The following is a 20265-nucleotide window of genomic DNA, read 5'->3' as shown; positions in this document are numbered from 1 at the left end:
TAAATATTACTAGGGTAGATAACAGTAATAATCAAATGTACATACAATGTTTGCCAATTTTTTTAAAGAAATTGTTCACCCAAATAGGAAAATGCTCTCATAATTTATTGACCCTCATGCCATCCTCGATGTAGGGTATATAAATTCCTTCAGTTAAACAAAAACACTTTTATATTTGTTTTATATTACAATCCAGCATTTCTTTCTATATGTGAGCCAACATGGCAAATCTATAAAAAGCAAATGCATCCTTAAAAATGTATCCCAAATAGCTCCAGTGGTTAAATATACTGTACATTTTCTGTAAAACTACAAGTCTCTAAAAGAAAAGAATGAATATTTTGGAGCTAATTTAGCAGTTGCGTATCCATGGAAACATACAGATCAACATGGTAAGATCAAATATGGCGGCTCACATATTTTCTCCCACAAATGTTAGTTTTTTTTTTTAAAGACCCACTGGAGTCATTTGGCTTACTTTAATTATGGAAGCGTATGTGCTTTTTGGAGCTTTACCATACCCCATGTAAGATGATAACATTATTCTAATAAAAATTGATTGGTTTGCGTTTAAATGACGATAGGAAGTCATATACATCTTGGATGTCGTGAGAGTAAGATAAATATTTGCTTAAATTAGTGTCTTGCCTTGAGAACGCCCCCTTACAATAATTAAAGAATATGACTCTACTGCCATCTTGTGTTCACGCCGTATCCTACAAGGATAGGACCTAATGTGGGGATAAAATAAAACAGGTGCCTTCTTTAGTCATTTTGACTTCTCTGGTTTTCATAATATAAAAACAAATGACATGACAACCATAAACATCAACAATTTTATCAAAAAAGACACATACACACGTTGTAACTAAAATGTGACTGATCAATATTAATAATGTAGCGAATGAGCTCAATAATGTGAGGAACGTGTTGTCGGGCGGAAATGGGGGTGGTGGTGGGGGGGGGGAATGTATGACGAGCATGTTCGATGGGAATCGCGTGAGGGAGGGGACGCAAGCGCCGCAGAACCCGGATACTGATGCTGCTCGTGTCGGACAGGGAGAAGCAATACAGAGCGAGAAAACAGAAAAAAGGCCCCGTTTGACAGAGGCAGCGAAATTCTGGAGAACCGAATCCGCATTCCACTTGAGCGGACCGAAGTCAAGCAAGCGATAGCGGCGACTCTAACCCAAAAACGAGATTGAAAGGATGACTGCACGCGCAGTAGCCGAGGCGACGGGAGGAGAGAGAGAAGATGCTGTGATATGCACATAGCCAGCGCGAGAGGGAGGGCGAGAGCGAGGGAGGGAGGGGGAGAAGAGTCTCCTACGCTAGTAAAAGATGCTTGTTTTTTGACCAGGAATGTCTTCTGTGCAAATAAAGCAAGGGATTTCTACACAAACACTGTAGCCTACAATAGCGCAATGTACACTTGGGACGCGCGCGCGCGGATTATTTGGTGGAAGTGACTGAAGACACTGGGGCTTCCTTCGCCAAAGGGTGGCTGTTTTCTCCCCTACAATTCTCCTGTATTTCCGGATGCGAGGCCTGGGATGTATCGTAGTTTATTGCTCATCCTTCACGTCTACAATTTGATTCAAATAAGACGAAACACTTAATGCGACGAAGCTTTAAGTCATTATTGACAAATGAGAGAAATCTACATTTAGATCCGAGCGAAAATGTCTAAATGTGTCATAAATCAGATTTGCGCTTGTTTCGCAGGATGGATATGGCTAAGTTTTTAATAAATGGATCACTTCCAGTTTGACAATACCGGTATGAATATCGTTTTACAGATAGGATAAACTGATGACTTTACTAATCTAGTAATATCGTTGTCTTTAACTGTCTTAAATATTAATACTAACAATAATCTGTTTGCTTTGGTGATAAGCTATTATCAAAACGCTGTTAAATAAACGGCCCATAAACTGACAGATCCAACCCTACTCCCTAACAATTCAGATCATAGGACGCTTATATCGCAATAACAACTGTAGTTTAGGGATATATTCTCGGCTGGACGCGTAACCCCATTGTTTTATTTTGATATTTTCAAGCGGAACATGTTACCGATTGATCTGTGTCAACTTTAAGGAGACAGCAGATGTTTGGGAGTAGGCCACGGCATTGACATCACGCCTCAGCATCCCTGTGTCATCGCTCACCGTCTGTGATGTCTGTACGGCGGTGCTATTATGTGATCAGGACAGATTTAAAAGTACGCTGATTTTTTACCCCATATATTGTCCCATAAACATCGCATTTGAACGAAATGTCCAGTAAAGAGTTGTCGGGGAGTCAGGCAGCTCAGTATGTCGGGCCCTACCGACTGGAAAAAACGCTGGGAAAGGGCCAAACAGGTAAGAGCAAATCCTGTTTGGGATATTAGCGTTCACTTAATGCATTGAAATCATTTCTGCTCTACTTCACGCGTCTCTTTAAGGAATTAATGTATTGAAAGCTTGATTTGGTAATAACTAACGCTGTTAATGGGTGCAGAGAAATTTTAATATGACTTATTGAATGAGGAGAGTGACAATATAATGTCAATGCATTACGCAGGGATATGCATATGCACGAGAGTGATTCATATCTATATACAGTAAGAAGTAGATTATTGTTTTGGCAGGTAAAAGAGAATGAGCATTAATGATTTATGTTATTGTCTTTATAAGCAGTGTGCATACTGTAGGTGTTTTTATTATTTCATTTTGTGCATAGTGTTCTTGACTTGCTGAGTAGTGCTGTATTTTTTTCTTGGGAGTTGTAAATGGACTTTGATTACTGTAAATGGTGCAATAAAGTCTAAATGTTGCAAACCTGACATCCTCTTTTCAGTTTGTAATAGCCCATTTCATCTGGACTTAACTTGTCAGGAAAAAATTGGTTCAAAAAGGGTGCCTAACTGTCACTCGGGTGGTACCCTTTTTAGAAAGCAGCTTTAAACAGTTCATTTTAATACCTCTCAGAGGTACATATTGTTAGCAAAAATGCACATTAGTACCTTAAAGGTATATTGATACCATGTATATTAGGACCCTTTAAAGGGTGCTAAATTCAGACAGTGTCCTGTAAGATCTTGTGAATGTAGGTTTGCTTTAATGTAGGGAGCAACAAACATATGTGTGCTGTTGTCGGCATAGCAATAAAAACAAATAGACTAACTTTACATGATTTGCCAGTATGTAAAGACATATGCAGCACATATGTAGATCCTGTGATTTAAGCTAAAAAACATGCCCAATTTGAAAAGTGTCTAATGGAGAGTGTACGTGTTGTATTGCAGGTCTGGTGAAGTTAGGAGTTCACTGTATTACAGGACAGAAGGTGGCCATAAAAATAGTTAACAGAGAAAAGCTATCCGAGTCTGTTCTTATGAAAGTAAGTTGTGCATACTCATACACTGTCACAAAACAGCAAATTTACATTTTTTTTTTAAAATGTGCTGTGGTCCATCATTTTCCTATTTCACATCATTTTACATACAATAGCTTTCTTATAACACACCTGCACATCTCAAACTGCTTTATTAACCATGTCTGCCCTAATGATTCATGCTAATAGAAATGTAAGACTTTTCCTGCAAAATAAGTTGTTTTTGTCCATATCTACTGTTTGTCAGACTTATCGATGGTATTCATTTACTTTTAATTGAGAGTCATTCTTAAAATTCAATATGTGTGTCTTTCATCTTTGCAACAATGTATTTTCTTTCTCTTTTCAACTTTCCTTCCATGTTGCTCGCTCTCCCCATTTCTGCAGGTGGAGAGAGAGATAGCTATTCTTAAACTAATAGAACACCCTCATGTCCTTAAACTGTATGATGTGTACGAGAATAACAAATATCTGTAAGTACCGCTCTGTTTCTCCACACATCTGAAGCATGCCTGGCCTTGTCTTGTCTAGACTTACATGCTGCATTCTCTGGAGATGTGCTTGTGTGTATCAGATCGGCAGCGTTTTATGTCTGTGCATGTTTTCTTTAATATCTTCTCTTACACTTTCTTAGGTATTTAGTGCTGGAGCATGTATCGGGTGGGGAACTATTTGACTACCTGGTAAAGAAAGGGAGATTAACCCCTAAAGAGGCTCGAAAATTCTTCAGACAAATCATATCTGCTCTGGACTTCTGTCACAGTCACTCTATATGGTAAAAGTCTCTTTTGTTTGCTTTTTATTTTGGGTGTTGCATACATTTACCCTTATAATGTTGCATTATTTTGAAGATGTTTGTATATGTCCTGTTTAGCATACAATTACTTTATTGTAATTTTGTAATTGACCTGGAACATTGTCACAATATACATTGTTTTAATATATAGAAGCTTTATAGTTCTCTATGGTCATGTACATTAAGCCACAGAAAAGTCCAGTTTTTGGCTTTAATCATCATTTCTACATGTATTACGACCATTTCTGTCCAGTATCTGTTGAATTCCAACAAAAGCAAATCTCATTAGCAGCATAAAGTCACCCAACAGCAATGTAAAAGACTGAGTGGACACATTAAAGATGGGATTAAAAATTTGGGTTATTCCATAAAATGTCATGTTTCTGAAATTTTCCTAAAATACATGGAAAAACATTAGCATTTTGTTATTGAGAGATGAATTTAAACTTTTATTCTCTGCAGTGTTCAAGATCGGAAAACAATGTAGCCTATCTTTTTTGTATTTCGACCATGTTTTCCCCATTTTAATTTTCATTAAAAAAAGCAAATAAAAACATTATTTCCATTAGGAACTTGGCAAAAATGTTTTGGTAGCTTGCAGAATGAAACAAAAATAATAATTTTACTTAAATACATAAATACTACAATAATTTTGAAGTGGTATCTTAATTTTGTGGCTGTATATATATGAAGGGTTTTGGTTTGTTTTTTTCATAAATCTTGTTTTCTGATTGTGCATTCCAATTAATATCAATCAAACTGCAGTTGGTTTGTTTTGATTTAAGCCTTCATAACTAAAAAAATACAGCAAAGTAGCACAATAAAGAACAATAAAAATATGATAACATAATAATAAACATGTTTCACAAATTATTTTTTTTTAAAGTTATCTTGTTTTGGATCCAAACTCTTCATATGTAGCATATTAAAACACTCACATTATATAATGTCTTTTTTAGCCACAGAGATCTTAAACCTGAAAACCTCCTGCTGGACGAGAAGAATAACATCAGAATTGCAGACTTTGGTATGGCTTCCCTACAGGTTGGGGACAGCCTTCTGGAGACCAGCTGTGGGTCAGTAGTTTGCTTGTTCATGTGTGTGTAATACTGTGTCTTTGTAAGTTATGTATTAACGGTCTGTGATATGTTTGTCTGCAGATCTCCCCATTATGCATGTCCTGAGGTCATCAGGGTAGGTATTATGGTTTAAAGGATAAGCGCTTTATGTTTACATATATTTAATGTATAATTCTTCATAATTGTCACATTATTTCTCTATTTGTTTGCACTGTTTTCACAGGGAGAGAAATATGATGGACGCAGGGCTGATGTTTGGAGCTGTGGAGTTATCCTCTTTGCTCTTCTGGTGGTAAGTGTATTTTTTTGTTTAATTTCAATATGTGACCCAATCTGTAAAAACCTAGTCATTTTCTTGTAATTTCAGCAGTAAATCACCTTACATAATGTAAAGAACATTCTGTGAACCTTGTGATCTTTAAAATTGACTGAGTGTGGCCATCTCTGACTACAGCCTGGATTTCACAGACAGGGTCGCATAACTTTTTATATTACATTACATACATTTCTTAAGTTTCATTTTCTTCATTTGCGGAGGAGAGAGTGTACTGTATGTGTAATATTTCAAAATTACCTGTAGAGATTAGTCTCAACATATACCTGATTGATTACTTCTTTCATAGGGAGCGCTGCCGTTTGACCATGATAACCTGCGTCAGCTGCTGGAGAAGGTGAAGAGTGGAGTGTTTCACATGCCTCACTTCATTCCTCCAGACTGTCAGGCTCTCCTCCGTGGCATGATCGAGGTCAACCCTGAGAAACGCCTCACGGTAATCACATATATCTATAACTACATACCATACAGACAGTTGCATATAAACTTTATAGAAAAGTTACTCTTTGTGTATATCTGTAGATGATAATTATTGTTGTTCATTTTTTTTTACAGTTGGAAGAAATTCAAAAACACCCTTGGTATCAGTAAGTATAATTAAAAATTTATAAAATGACTGGTTATAGTTATACTGTTAAGATGAATTAACATTAATTATAGTTCACCATCATTTTGTTTTAAACATGCACAGTAAACTGTCTCTCTGTGAAACACTTCATACATTGATTATAGATGTGTACATTGATTATTGATTATGAGTAAGATATACAGTATGTTTATGATGATCAGGTCTGTCAATTTCAAAAGATCAAGAAACTCACCATAAGCACCATAAAATGAGTCCATATGATTTAGCGGTCTTCTGAATATTGGGTAATGAACATAATGACATTTGAGTCATTATTTATTGAAAATAATGCTGCCTTATATAGATTTCAAATTAAATGATCATTGTTGACATTAGGGCTGGGCAAAAAAAAAAAAAAAACGATTTTTCGATTAGTTCTCAAAGAGCAGAATTTATTTTTTTTCTTATTTATTTCCGCAAACATTGAACGGAAGAATGGAAGCATTTTAGATTTCGCAAGCAAGACTTGTGGCTTTTAATTTCTTTGGTAACACTTTACAATAAGGTTCATTAGTTAACAATAGTTAACTACATTAATTAACATGAACTAATAATGAACTGCACTTATACAGCATTTATTCATCTTTGTTAATGTTAATTTCAACAATTATTAATACTTTTATTAAAATTTTGTTAACGTTAGTTAATGCACTGTGAACTAACATGAACAAGCAAATAAAGCTTTATTTCTATTAACTAACATTAACAAAGATTAATAAATACTGTAACAAATGTATTGCTCATGGTTTGTTCATGTTAGTTAATACATTAAATAATGTTAACTAATGAACCTTATTGTAAAGTGTTACCATTTCTTTTTATTAATTACCCACTTGTAAACTGCTGTTCACTTTTCTTTTTTATTAATGTAGTATTTGTATTAAATCTATATTCATTGAGTTGAATCGAGAATTGAGTATAAAAACCTACCTGAGAACCGGAATCGAAAATGTAATCGAGAATCGGAATCGAATCGATTTGATAGCTTGTGAATCGAAATCGAATCGATCTGAAACATCTGAATCGATACCCAGCCCTAGTTGACATTCAAGTTTTGGTTCTTCTATAGTCTTTGTCAGCAGTAGCAACATAAACAAACACCTTTCGACGAACAAATGTGCAGTAAAGTCCTTTAAGAATAGATTCTTTTTTTAAATTTCACATAAATTTCACTCTTTTCACATAGCAGTGATTATCACTGTCTCCTCTTGTCTTTAGGAAAGCAAAACATTTGTTATTTTCAATGAGTTATTTGTTCCAGAGTTTAGTTTAGCCATTAGTCAGGCCATTAAACAAAGAGAAACCGGAAGTTAAAGGGGACATATTATGCTATTATTGGGTCCCCAGTGTTTCTATCAACCTATAAAATGTGAAAAAGATCAAGCCACTAACTTAGTTTTGGTAAACCAATTTCTGCAAGCATGTGAAAAAAATAGGCAATTGAAATTTTGCTCTCCTTGTGATGTCAGAAGAGGACAATACCGCCCCTTAATCTGCATTATCCAACCGCGGCACTGCCATTTAGTGCAGAGATCAGCTCATTTGCATTTAAAAGGACACATCCAAAACGGCACATTTTTGCTTACACCTACAAAGTGGCAAGTTTAACTTGCTATAATAAATTATCTATAAAGTATTTTTAGCTAGAACTAGATTTATTTGACATTTTCAAAAAGTCTGGTGAAATGTCCCCTTTAAGTTCCATCCAGATGCATAACCGTGACAACGGACGTGTGTCGGATGAAACTGTCTATATTATTCATGTAAAAACAGATGCCTGCTTCTATATTGAATAGAGATTAACCTTGAAGAGGAATATAAGAATGTTTTTAATGTATAATAGTTGTAATTATTGTTTATTATGGTCTGCTACAATATACCTTCTGAACACCAAATCTAATGCCCGCATGTTTTCTTCAAATGGATTTGTGTCTTTCTCTTTCAGAGGGGGCAGGAATGAGCCGTGTCCAGAGCAGCCGCCTCCTAGACGAGTGTGCGTGAAGAGGATTCTGTCTCTTACCGATCTGGACCCCGATGTTCTGGAGAGCATGCATTCACTGGGCTGTTTCAGAGACCGGGTCAAGCTTACAAGAGACCTGCAGTGTGAAGAGTGAGTTTGAATAAGCGTTTGTATGTGATTGTCCACAATGAATTTTAGCACGTCATGCAGAAAATAAACATTTCAAGGAAATGTACTGCTACTGAGTATGACTTTTAAAGAAAAGAAAGTGGTTTGTGCTTATTACTTCTTTTATTGCCATCATTACCTCCAATTTCTCTTTTTTTTCAGAGAAAACCAGGAGAAGTTGATCTACTATCTTCTGTTGGATAGGAAAGAGCGTTATCCTAGTTATGAAGATGAACATCTTCCACCCAGAAACGATGTTGGTGAGTTTTTGCAGTTTAGGCTTGTGCGTGTTAAGGGCGATTTATAGTCGTGCGTAGGTCCTACGGCGTAGCAGCGACGGCGTAGGTTCCGCGTCGGTTTTCATTTATACTTGTGCGTCGCCGTCCGCGTCGACGTGCAAACACACGCGAAACCGCTGGTTGGCAGTAATCACGCGTGTAACGACAGAAGCAGCAGAAGTCGTCACAGAAGAAGAAGCTAAGCAAGTTAACCCACAAACGAAGAAAAAATAGCAACTTGTTGTGTATAATTTGAGAAGACCAGCAATGATGGTAGTAAATAAACAGCGACTTATGTTTCAGTTTGAGTTAAATCACTCATCAACTTGGCTCATCTTTGTTTTCACCGTCTCAAACGGAAATACCTATGACGCAGTTTTTTTTACCTGACGGGAGGGGTTCTGGTGGACCAATCACAGCGCTTACGGTCCGCGTAGAGCCGACGCGCTGTTAGAAATTTTGTGAGGTGCGCGTCAGGCTACGCAGAGCTACGCACAGGCTACGGATAGCCTACGCCGTAGCTACGCCGTAGGACCTACGCACGACTATAAATCGCCCTTTACTGTCAGATTCAAAGCTAGTCACTGAATACCGTGAGAATTGTTGGTTACCTAGCAACCATCTGGCTCCTTTAGGCCTGAAAGTAAGCCAGTTTCCTTAAAGAGTTCCAGTGTGCCTCTAAGGCAAACTTCAGTGATTTGTAAATGTAACATATTGAGGGCTTGTTCCCTAAAATAAACAGATCAGGACTAAAAAGGGATTTCAAGGTGGAGAATCATCATCATTAAGAGTTTCTTCAATGTTCTTAGGATAGTGTAGCGAGTGGAAGAACGGGTAATAAGAGAAAAAGTGTTTAAGACGGCGTCCCCAACCTTTATTGCACCACAGACCGGTTTTTAGCTTGAAAAATATTTCACAGACCGGGAGGGGGGTTGCTGCGGTGCTGTTCGAGTGAGACTCGCATGTTGCATATACAAAGTGGAGAAAATCCGTCTTTGCAAAATGTACAACATTTTAAACGAAAGTAAGGATCAAGGAACCATCCATTAGGAAAATTAATAACGGTTTTATTTTAGTAGATGTTTAGAACCATATTGTGGCACATTGTTTTTACTTTCATTGTTTCACAAGATCCCATTTCGGGATCGACCGATATGGGTTTTTTAGTGTCGATGCAGATACCGATTTTTGTTTCATCAGCCTTAGCCGATGACCGATACAGGCTGCCGATTTTCTGGAGCTGATATTTGGAGCCAATACTGCTTTTGCTCGTCATACATCATAAAAATGACATGATGATGCCAAATGTTACAAGTCTCAATTTAAAAAAGTAACATTTATTGAAAACTATATTTAACAAATAGTAAAACAGGTGAGGGTGCTATGGAACCATGAACTGCACTCTCCACAATGACGAGGAACTATCAGCAAAGGATATTGATTTCTGGCACTTTTCTACTACAAATATATAGAGAGATGAGAAATAAAAACTCGCTTTGTGCAGCTATGATCAGCTGTTAGGCCGAGCTTTCGATGTTGTCATGGAAAGGTTGGTTGTTTTTAGTCACATGACCAGCAATCGCTTGCGGCTTCCAGCACTCTGTCTGTAAATAATGCCAGAAAAAATCGGCGAACACAGCAGCCACATATCGGCCGATGCCGATACACATAAAACTTGCAAATATCGGCCGTCCGATATATCGGTCTATCACTAATCCCATTCAATCTTAATAATTAACGGTAAACAACCTTGGGTGGCTGTCCTCGGAAGCAGCTTGAACCTTAGTTCAAGTTGAAGCAACAGAACTGCACAGAAGAAAAAAAAATGAGCAGTGAAGGAGGAGATGGGGAAGGATGCTAGAAGAATTGCGCAGAGGCACGGAGACTCCCGCTTACCATATGCTTTTAATGATGATTGACACAGAATTGAATGTTTAGGTTCCTTTCGAACCTACAATAAAAGTGTTCCTGTCAAAATATGGTTACTGTAGTAAAACATTTTATTTTCATCATGGCGCCACGATTGCTGGAAAATTCTGTAGTTGTTTTCCAGAAGCCTGCAATTATTTTTCAGTCACTTGCGATGTCATAAAGTTGAATGTCTTCACGTGCAGACATGTATGATTTGTGAGGTACATTTGCAAATGATTCATGAAGTCATACCTCTGCAATTCTTTAATCGATTGTGTTTTAGAAGTATGCTCAAACTCTAATGACAACAATCCTATGTGATCGCAGATCCGCTGGTAGACACAGAGAGAGAGAGAGAGAGTGCGGCCCGGTACAAAAGTGGAAATGATCAATGTTATTTGAAGTCGGATCTGAAAGGGCAAACACCCGATTAAGCTATTATGTAGCTATTATACAAACTTTTTCCAGAACGTTCTTGCGACCCGGTAGTTGGGGAACCTCTGGGTTAAAAGATGGCATTCTAATCGTATAATTTTTGGGTGCTTGCTATCTATTGATAATTTTCCTGCTTTTCTTTGTCACTTACGGTATTAGATGTTGCATGCAGGACCTACTTGCCATGTTAGAAGCTCTCTCATCGGCAAAAAAATATTTTTAGCTTATAATACACTTTTAATACACTTGTGTTCACGAATACCCAGCGGTGTATTACAGTGGGCGTTTGTGTGTTGTGTGATCAGATCCTCCTCGTAAGCGAGTAGATTCGCCCATGTTGACCCGTCACGGACGCTGTCGGCCAGAAAGAAAGAGTCTGGAAGTGCTGAGTGTAACGGAGCAGGGGTCTCCGACACCTCCACGCAGAGCACTGGATACCTCTGCACACAGCCAGAGGTACATGCACATTGTGCAGGATAACTTTGTATTGAAAGCTAAATGTATATTCTGCAATTTTCCTTTTGTCATGTGCCATTTTAAAGAAAATTTGATATTGTTAACATTTAAAAAATGTGCACACATCGATAGGTCATACAATTATAACCAAGTGTTTATTAAAATGAAAAGCATGCAGTTATAATGTCCTGAAGCATAAAGAGATAGTTGAATAACATTCCCTGGTTTTCTAGATCTCGCTCAGTTAGCGGAGCTTCAACTGGCCTCTCGTCCAGTCCTCTCAGCAGCCCAAGAGTAAGTTACCTCATACATTTCTTTTAAGTTTACTTAACTGCTATTGGAATAGCAATAATGTACTATTACTATGTTTAAGTATTGTGTCTGTCTTCGTTCTTGTGGTATGAACGGTAAAGCTGAATTGGATTTAGTTGCTCTTTTATGTTCATCTACCTCATACTGTCTTCATACTGGAGTCATTTTTCACACCTTTAAGAACCAGACACACACACGCACGTTTATTGTATGTAGTCACGTGTTTAATCGTTAAATTTTCATTTTGCACTATTTAACTCACTATTGTTTACTAATTTACACTAGATTTCTTAAGCTTCTCGAACTTTGCATCATTTTCCTAACTCTTCTCGTTTTAAAACTACTGTTAATAATCATATACCATAGCTTTCATTAACTCACATTACCATTGCTGTGTCCATCTCTCCATTCCTCTTTTCCCCCCACCATCCTTCTGTCCTTTTTTTTCCCTACCTGTCAGAGCCCAGTTTTCACTTTCAGCCAAACCGAAGTCACCTCTGCTTCCACCACCCAGTCCAAAGACCCCAAAGCAGGAAGTTCCACCACACCCCGGGCGTCCCAACGTGTGCCTGACCAAAAAACCCAGACCCTACCCTCCAAAGTACCCTCTGAGCGTCCCCACCTGCAGTCTATGAAGTCCCTCCCCCTGCAAACCCCTCCGTCTCCTTCCCCTTCCCCCTCTCCGCTCCTGTCCCCCATCCCTCGCTTCTTCTTCCCTACTCCTTCTGTCCTAAAGTGTGTCACTAAGACCATCTATCCTAACTCTGCCCATGTGTCGCAGGTTACCCCACAGGGCTCCCCACTCCCAACCCCTCTGGGGACCCCTGTGCACCATCCCCAGCACCCCCCTCCCACCCCGCCATCCTCCTCCTCCTCTTCTTCCTCCTCACGAGCTGAAGGGGGTGGTGGTGTGGGTGGTGGTTCCCTCTCCCTAACTCCGCCCTCCAGCCCTGGGGGGAGTGGTGGAATGGCTGCCAGTAGCTCCGCCCACTGGAGGACACGCCTCAACTCCTTCAAGAACAATCTGCTGGGTTCGCCGCGCTTCCACCGTCGAAGGCTACAGGGTGAGAGATGTGTAATCCAGCTTTTTATCAAAAGTTACTTTCATAATTAAGTCAAATGTATAATAAATATGTCTGCTATGTGTTTCAATAGTCCCTACATCAGAAGACATGTCCAGTTTAACTCCAGAGTCCAGCCCTGAGTAAGTACTGAGAGTAACACAGAGAAACGACAACCAAAAGCTTGTAGATAAGACGGCATTTTTTGTTAAATCACACGTTCTTTGCTGTGCCTGCTACTATAATTCAGTGTGTTTGTTCCTGAGCTTTTCAGCATACTTAGCAACTTTTCCCTGAATGTCTAAAACACTAGGAATAAAGGCAGATAAGCAGTTACTTTCAGAGCCAGCCTTTTTGCCCACTTCCAGTGGATTTCTTAAGATAACAGATTTCTTGACATGAAGATATAACTTTAAATGCAGGGTGATCTCTGAAAGCCAGTGTTGACATTTGAAATCACCTAAACAATCACGCCCCTACCGCAATAGAATCTGGACAGTCTTTTGATAGACCCACCCCACACATACGCAACCCAGGCAATGATGTTGGTTAGTAGACGCGCCCCTTACTGCTGATTGGCTACAAGTGTGTTTTGGTATTCGGCCCGACTCCCTTTTCCCAAGCCAGTGTTCCCACCTGTCCTTGAAATCCTTGAAAGTTTGGGTAAAAAAATCAAGGACCTGGGAAGTTTTTGAAAAAATACATGCATCGATACAAGTGCTTGAATCTATTTCATGCAAGAAGTTTTATGGAAAAAAATCCATATTATTTCCTGTAGAATTATATGTAGAATAATATCATACAAATTCTAGACTTTGAAAGCACATGTGCTAAACTGATTTTTCCATAGTTGTGTTTGACACATAAAAAATTGTCTTGGGTTACGTATGTATATGTTGTTCACCTAGAAAGGAACGAGACGCTGCGTCTCCCTTTCCATACTTCCTGCATCCATGTAACGCCGTCTTTTGCAATATTTCAGATAGCAATGGCTATCCTGGTTCCCCCGTCACCCTGTATTTTTAGTTAAGCCTCACCATTGGTTGAATTTGATATACATATTCAGACACACTTACCCCTGGATGCATTAAAAGGTAACACCATGTAACCTTGCTCTCACTTGAAATGTGTCCCCACATTTAGTCCTTGAATTTGAGGGTATTGGACCTGGAAAGTCCTTGAAAGGTCCTTGAATTTGAAGTAAACTAATGGCGGTTTTCCATTGCATAGTACCCCACTGTTAAGTTTAGTTTGGGTTGGGTCAGCTCACCTCATTTTGGCGTAGTTAGCTTTTCCATTGAGTTTAGTAACACTTCGCAGTGGGAGGGATTATAGGCCTGTTGTTATATTTTCGCTGCCTACTGCTGTGACAACATGCAAGTGAGAGCGTCGTTGTACAATCCGATACATTTCTTTCTTTCTTAGTCCGCCACAAAAAAAAATTGACCACCACAAATAGATGTTTGCACATTGCGTTTATCACTACCTCTGTATTACATGACAGTTTCTGTTTAAACACCCGCAGCGTCAGTTGACAGCCCTCTGCTGACCCTCATTGAAGTTGCATTTAACTATATAATGCTGACGTGCTCATCGCAAATGTTTCGCCACAAACTGCAAGTCTGGAAGAAACTGTTATGGTGTCCCTGATTCTCAACCTGTGGATGTTTTTCATCGCTAAAAGGGAGTTTGGGAACTTATAGCAGAGCAGATGACAACATGTTTGCTCGAGACAGCGCAAGCTAGCACTGAGGTAAAGCGATGAAGTGATGATTCTCTCAGACCAATCAGTGATCTACAGTGTTTTCGCGTCACGTTTGATATCAGCTCGGGTCGCTTGGAACCCCAACCGGGGTGGTGCGAAAAAAGTATTGGGTACTACGTACTGCACCCAGTGGAAAAGCTCCCAAAAGTAAGCTGACCTGACCAAACTAAACCAAACCGTGGGGTACTATGCAATGGAAAAGCGCCATAAGGTGTGGGAACCCTGAAAGCGTTTCTTAAAAATCGTGCAGCCGGCTTTTAAACCATTAATGATGTTTACATCAATTGACTGCTTAACAATTATTCTTTGTTTAAAGGAAGATATTTTGAGAAATGTTTGTAACCAAACTGTTTGTGGACCCCATTCACTTCCATAGTAGGAGAAAAGAATACTATGGAAGTAAATGGGGTCCAGAAACGGTTTGTTTACAAACATTTCTCAAAATATCTTCCTTCATGTTTATCAGAACAAAGACATTTACGCAAGTTTGTAACAACATGAGGGTGAGTAAATGATGACAGAATTTTAATTTTTGGGTGGACTATCCCTTTAATGAGAGCCAAGAAGTCATAACAATGTTTATATTTCGTTGCATATATATGCTTTTTAATTTATTGCTATAGGCTGGCAAAGAAGTCCTGGTTTGGAAACTTCATCAGTCTGGAGAGAGAAGAGCAGATCTTCGTGGTGATTAGAGACAAACCACTGAGCTCTATCAAGGCTGATATTGTCCACGCCTTTCTATCAGTTAGTACATTACCTTTCATTTCCTTCCATTTTCTTTTTCAAGCTTTGCATGATGTTTATTCATAACTAAATATTCAAATTCTGAAAGTGTGCATCTCTTCCTCATAGATTCCCTCCTTGAGCCACAGTGTCATTTCTCAGACAAGTTTCCGGGCCGAGTATAAATCATCCGGAGGTCCGTCCGTCTTCCAGAAGCCTGTCAAATTTCAGGTTGACATCGCCTTCTCTGAGGGAGAGAGAGAGCGAGAAAGAGAAAAAGAAAGAGAAAGGGAAGGGAGGAGGGAGACTGGCATCTACAGTGTCACTTTCACCTTGTTATCAGGTATTTTAATAGAGAGAGAGAGAGAGTGTGCGTCTATACATTTTGTTATTTTTGACACATGACTCACAATTGTGTTTATTTTCCAGGCCCAAGTCGCAGGTTTAAAAGGGTGGTGGAGACCATTCAGGCTCAGCTTCTCAGTACACACGATCAGCCCTCTGTGCAGGCACTTGCAGGTAGGTGCTACTACTACCCAAACACATAGACTTATGTGTTCTTATATCAATGAATTTTAAAAACGATAATGTCTCAGATTCTATAGCATGTTTAGCCCAAAGCCCTCTCCCCACCCTGCTGTTTTTTCCTGTACCATCAGATGAGAAGAATGGACTTTCGTCTCGTCCCCCAAGCACACCGACCCGCCAAAACTCTCGCCGTTCGGAGGGCGGGGGTGATCGCGGTGAGAGAGCAGAACGCGGAGAGCGAGGAGAAGGGAGCAGTATTGGGGGCAGTGGGAGCGTTCTACAAAGGAAAGGGTCCGGAAAGGATAAAACCCGCCTCCTTTCTTCGAATGGAACCCAGTCTCAGCCCTAAGTAAACTATTTAACAACGCTGTAGAGTGTGTGGGGACAAGCCCCGCCCCATATTCCCCAGACACGACTCCCTCATAGACCATCTGCACAGTAAATAAAAACAAGGTATGCTCAGCTCCGGTTCTCACATCACTCGTGGAAATCCTGAGGCCCAACTGCAACGGTAGGAGAGTCAGGAAGTCTATCCACCTGGAAGTGTTCTTACTCCTTGCCTGTAACAAATGCAAATAATCACCTGAAAAACAAGAACACAACCAGAGACCATGACATCACTTATTCTTCATACGAGCAAAGGATTTGAAGTGAAAACAAGATTTTCTGCTTAATGTAAACCCCAGCTATAAATCATTTTACGCAGCAACACTACAAACAAGGAGTTTAACATCTTTTATCCAGTGATCTTATAGCAACAAACTATATCTGCAGCAAGTGGGACAGGAAAGAATGTCTCCCAAACTTTATCATCATCATCATCATCATCATCGTCATTACTATCATTATCATGAGCAATGATCCATGTGAAAATCCATCAGAATATCACATTGATCCGTTTAAAGTAGAAGATAAAAAGAACCGAAAAGTGGAACGTTCTTAATTCTTAACACCACTTGGAGCACAAAAAGGAATTTTAAAACATTGTGTCAAGGAAAGGATGGAGGGATTTTTTCAGAACAGGATTTAGAGTAGGAATATTCAATTTGTAACCCCAAGTCAATACTTGAAGTTGTGGGGGTCCTATGTGGCTATACTTGAAGTTTGCCCATATATGCCTCCTACCAAAAGAAAATAGTTAGACGATCAGTGTTGAAGATACAGGCTACTTTAAACACTCCAGTCAAACTTGTGGTGTCGATCTAAACTTTGAGATATGTTTGTAGATCCAGACATGTGTCAAAAATGCAGTGAAGAGCTGGAGAGAAACTTGGTCTGTTATAGACATCTCCGCTCCATAAGTAGAGCGCAGGGGGTGAAGAGGCATCAGAAATTCCTATGACATGTTCATATAAAGATCGAACAAGAGGAACAAATTAGCCAGTCAAAATCGCTTGTGTCCTACAGACAGGCAAGGAGAGGATAAAGAAACCCATGTAATGCTTGCTAGAAATTTCAAAATGAATAGAAGTCAGAAGATCCTTTTGGTTTCCTCTTTAATGTTTCTGTTATATTTTGAAGCTCATGGGTGAAATGTTTGCCATCAACAAAAAGGAAAAAATAGTGCACAATAGCAAAGTAATTTATTTTTTCACATTTATTTATTTATTTATTTATTTATTTATTGTTCATTCATTTTGTTTGTTTGTTTCAGATTAAATAAATATAGTGTTCAGGCTGAAGTCAAATGACTGGGGTGAATGAATAAAGTCACAATTTAGAAGATTTGTTTCCAAATATTTAAAAACAACGCTGCAAAATATCTTTTTAAATGCCTTTTCATTACATTTTCTCATCTCATTTTCATTTCATTTTGGAAAAAAGAAGCAAATTCACAAAGGAGAAAACTGCAGAACGACTTTAAGAAGTGGGAAGTCTCCCGTGGATTGGAATGGACTTCAAATCCTTTCAGGATGTACAATGTAGACTGAAGTGAACCTTACGGAATCAGAGGAATGAAATTGAGGGAAGTCGAAATCTTTCCGCCCTCTGTGTTCACTCTTCATCGAGAATGTTACCCAGACAAGAGCCCAAAGCTTCGGACTCGTGTGTACCAGGCCAGCCCTTTGTACTAAACGCGAGCAGTATTCTCATTTTTTCCACACATGCACACACACAGAGACACAAGTTACTGTTGATGAGAAGACTTTCTTTCTCAAAACTCCTAATATTAAACAAAATGAATGATAACTGGACTTTGATCCTGGAATGCACTGTTCTAAAAAGAGAATTGTATTCAAACAAATAGTTGTCCCTGTCCTCACCCACCCTTGGGAATCGGCGGAGAGCTGTCTTAAGTGCAGACTCAGAATCAGTGGGGCTTTTCAGCTCATTAAATTTAAGTTTAGGTTGTGAATGAGCGAAACCTGATCCTGAATATCCACTTAAAAGCTTTTTCTCCAATAAACCTCTGCCCTGTAGCCCAGAATCTAATCTTAATGCTCCACCCTCTTGGTCCTCTCTTTTCCTGACATGAGGAGCACTAAATACTAAGCAAGGTTCTGCTCTGGTCCTCCCTCTGCCACCCTCCCATAACCGTGACACACCCATAAAAATGGGCAGCCAGTAAGAATAGCATAGCGGATAGACATATAAACTTTAGCTTAAGACTGGTTACTCATTTAATTCCTGTTATGTTTTGAAAAGCACATTCAGTGTATTTCAATAGATAAAACACCACAAAAGCAAAAACCACCAGTCAATCTGTTTATTGAAACATTGAATGTTTAGGAGCATTGTTCGTTAGTTTTACAAGGAGTAGGTCCTTATTCTAGTACACTCCAAATGCCTTAAATCCAAATATACAAAATGGCTAGCATGTGCGCTCTCAAACATGCTCATGGTCACAGTCGGACCCATCATTTCAAATGCGCAGAGGAGATGCCAGAGCAAAACCCTGAAGATGTTAATTCTCAGGCAGGGTACGTCTGGGAGTGTGCAAATACAGACTGTCTGGACACCAGCTTTGAGTGAATGTGAAAAAAAAACACTCCATAAACTTTCTCTGTGTTCATGACACTGTCCTGTTCTGTGTTCTTACCTGGATGTGTCAGATCCTTTCACATTATGCACTGCAAGATATTCTGTTTTTTGTTACTCCCTTGAAACACATACACACATATCACACTTCATATGTATCCTTAATCTTCACTTATTTACCATACATTATATACCTCGTCCTAATCCCACCTCCAGTCATAGAATTATACTTTAGTCCCACCCCTTCCCTCTTCTGTCATTATATACATATGCCCTGCCTGCCCCCAATGTATGCTCATCCCCCCAATCTCTGTTCATTGTAAACAGAAAATATTACTCATATCTTCATTCTTTATCCATTCAATATTCACCTGATGATTATTGATTATCTTTGTGTCATTACTGATTACTCCTCTTAAGATTGTAAAGCTGTACTCTTTCTTCCCCATCGCGCACAGTAGGAACTTTTTCATAAGAAATGCAAGTCATTAAATTGGAGGGAAAAAATAATGACGAGAAAATAAATGTCTGTGTTATAATAAAAAATGAAAGTGCACTATTATTATTGCCTGTGATAAAGAACAATAAACAATACAAAAATGTTTCTGTGCAGTTCCCCAATTCTTCGCAGTTCCACAGTGTCCTTTGAATTTCGTTCCATTGTTGCCACCATTTTTTTTTTTAGAGAAAGTTGCTAAAGGTGGAATGATTTGTTGCTAAAAGGTGCTAAATGATGCTGTGACGTCACTGCGAAATGATGCCATTACCTAATATCAATGCAAAACAGCATCTTTATGTAATATAGAAAATAGTTTTCTCAAACTGAGCTTCTGCACTTTTCCAGTTATTCAAATTCTTAACTAGTTATGGTACTGGTGTCTGCTTTGCTGGGTTTTAAGGTTTTTTTAAAATTTATTTTTATTCTTTGCTGTAGTACAATGTTTTCTGATGTCATACATTTTTGCAAGCATATCTGATTTGCAATATGAACTACTGGCTTCAGCCACCCTTTAAATTCAGGTACAGACTCACACAATTTTTCTTTATTTCTGTATTTTTTTTTAGACATTTCAATGTAGTTAAGTCTCTTCTAGATTGAACATTCAACTGTGGTTGTTCTTATCATTATTATGTGTGAAAAAAATGTAATGTGCTATTGCTGCTACACCCAGCCAAATTTTTTTTGGCTGCTGTGCCCTGCTATTTATTCCTCATGTAGCCCCGCCCCTGCACCCGTTGTCTTTAGTCTTGCTGTTTGTATTTCTACAGCAATCTCAAGGATTTATGAATGAACCGCTCATCTGTTGAGTTATGTCACTACTGCTCTTTATGAGTGACTTTTCAAAAGTTGCTAAACCTTACCAAATAAATGTCAAAAATTGCTACATTTGTTGCCGGTTGCTTTTGGGAAAAAAAGTTGCTAGGGTAGTCTGAAAAATTGCTAACGTTAAATCTAGCAGAAAATTGC

General features: G+C 38.8%; 1 protein-coding gene across 4 annotated transcripts; it reads left to right on the top strand.

Moving 5' to 3' along the window:
• Positions 1-1018: 1018 nt before the first annotated feature.
• Positions 1019-19400, top strand: brsk1b (BR serine/threonine kinase 1b). Of its 4 annotated transcripts, none has more exons than XM_065274116.2 (19): positions 1019-2366; positions 3293-3387; positions 3769-3854; positions 4016-4156; positions 5137-5253; positions 5338-5371; positions 5480-5548; positions 5880-6026; positions 6146-6177; positions 8164-8328; positions 8509-8606; positions 11276-11426; positions 11660-11720; positions 12520-12802; positions 12894-12942; positions 15188-15311; positions 15420-15633; positions 15720-15809; positions 15950-19400. In XM_065274116.2, the coding sequence occupies exons 1-19, from the start codon at positions 2279-2281 to the stop codon at positions 16165-16167; spliced, it is 2262 nt and encodes a 753-aa protein (XP_065130188.1). In that variant the 5' UTR covers positions 1019-2278; the 3' UTR covers positions 16168-19400. The 4 variants fall into 4 exon arrangements, with proteins under 4 accessions (XP_065130188.1, XP_065130186.1, XP_065130187.1 ...); XM_065274114.2 differs by having other exon boundaries at positions 12199-12802; XM_065274115.2 differs by having other exon boundaries at positions 8143-8328.
• Positions 19401-20265: the final 865 nt, after the last annotated feature.

This window comes from Paramisgurnus dabryanus, chromosome 3 (assembly GCF_030506205.2).
Source record: "Paramisgurnus dabryanus chromosome 3, PD_genome_1.1, whole genome shotgun sequence".
Taxonomy (NCBI): Eukaryota; Metazoa; Chordata; class Actinopteri; order Cypriniformes; family Cobitidae; genus Paramisgurnus; species Paramisgurnus dabryanus.
The sequence above is the reverse complement of the archived record's forward strand: the minus strand, read 5'-3'. Positions and strand labels throughout refer to the sequence as shown.

Bases quoted from the DNA above. Each gene is read 5' to 3' on its own strand.
- brsk1b (XM_065274113.2), top strand. From the start codon at position 2,279: ATGTCCAGTAAAGAGTTGTCGGGGAGTCAGGCAGCTCAGTATGTCGGG. The intron at 8,329-8,508 runs GTGAGTTTGAAT...CTTTTTTTTCAG, and splicing joins AGAGACCTGCAGTGTGAAGA to AGAAAACCAGGAGAAGTTGA. The intron at 11,427-11,659 runs GTACATGCACAT...CTGGTTTTCTAG, and splicing joins ACCTCTGCACACAGCCAGAG to ATCTCGCTCAGTTAGCGGAG.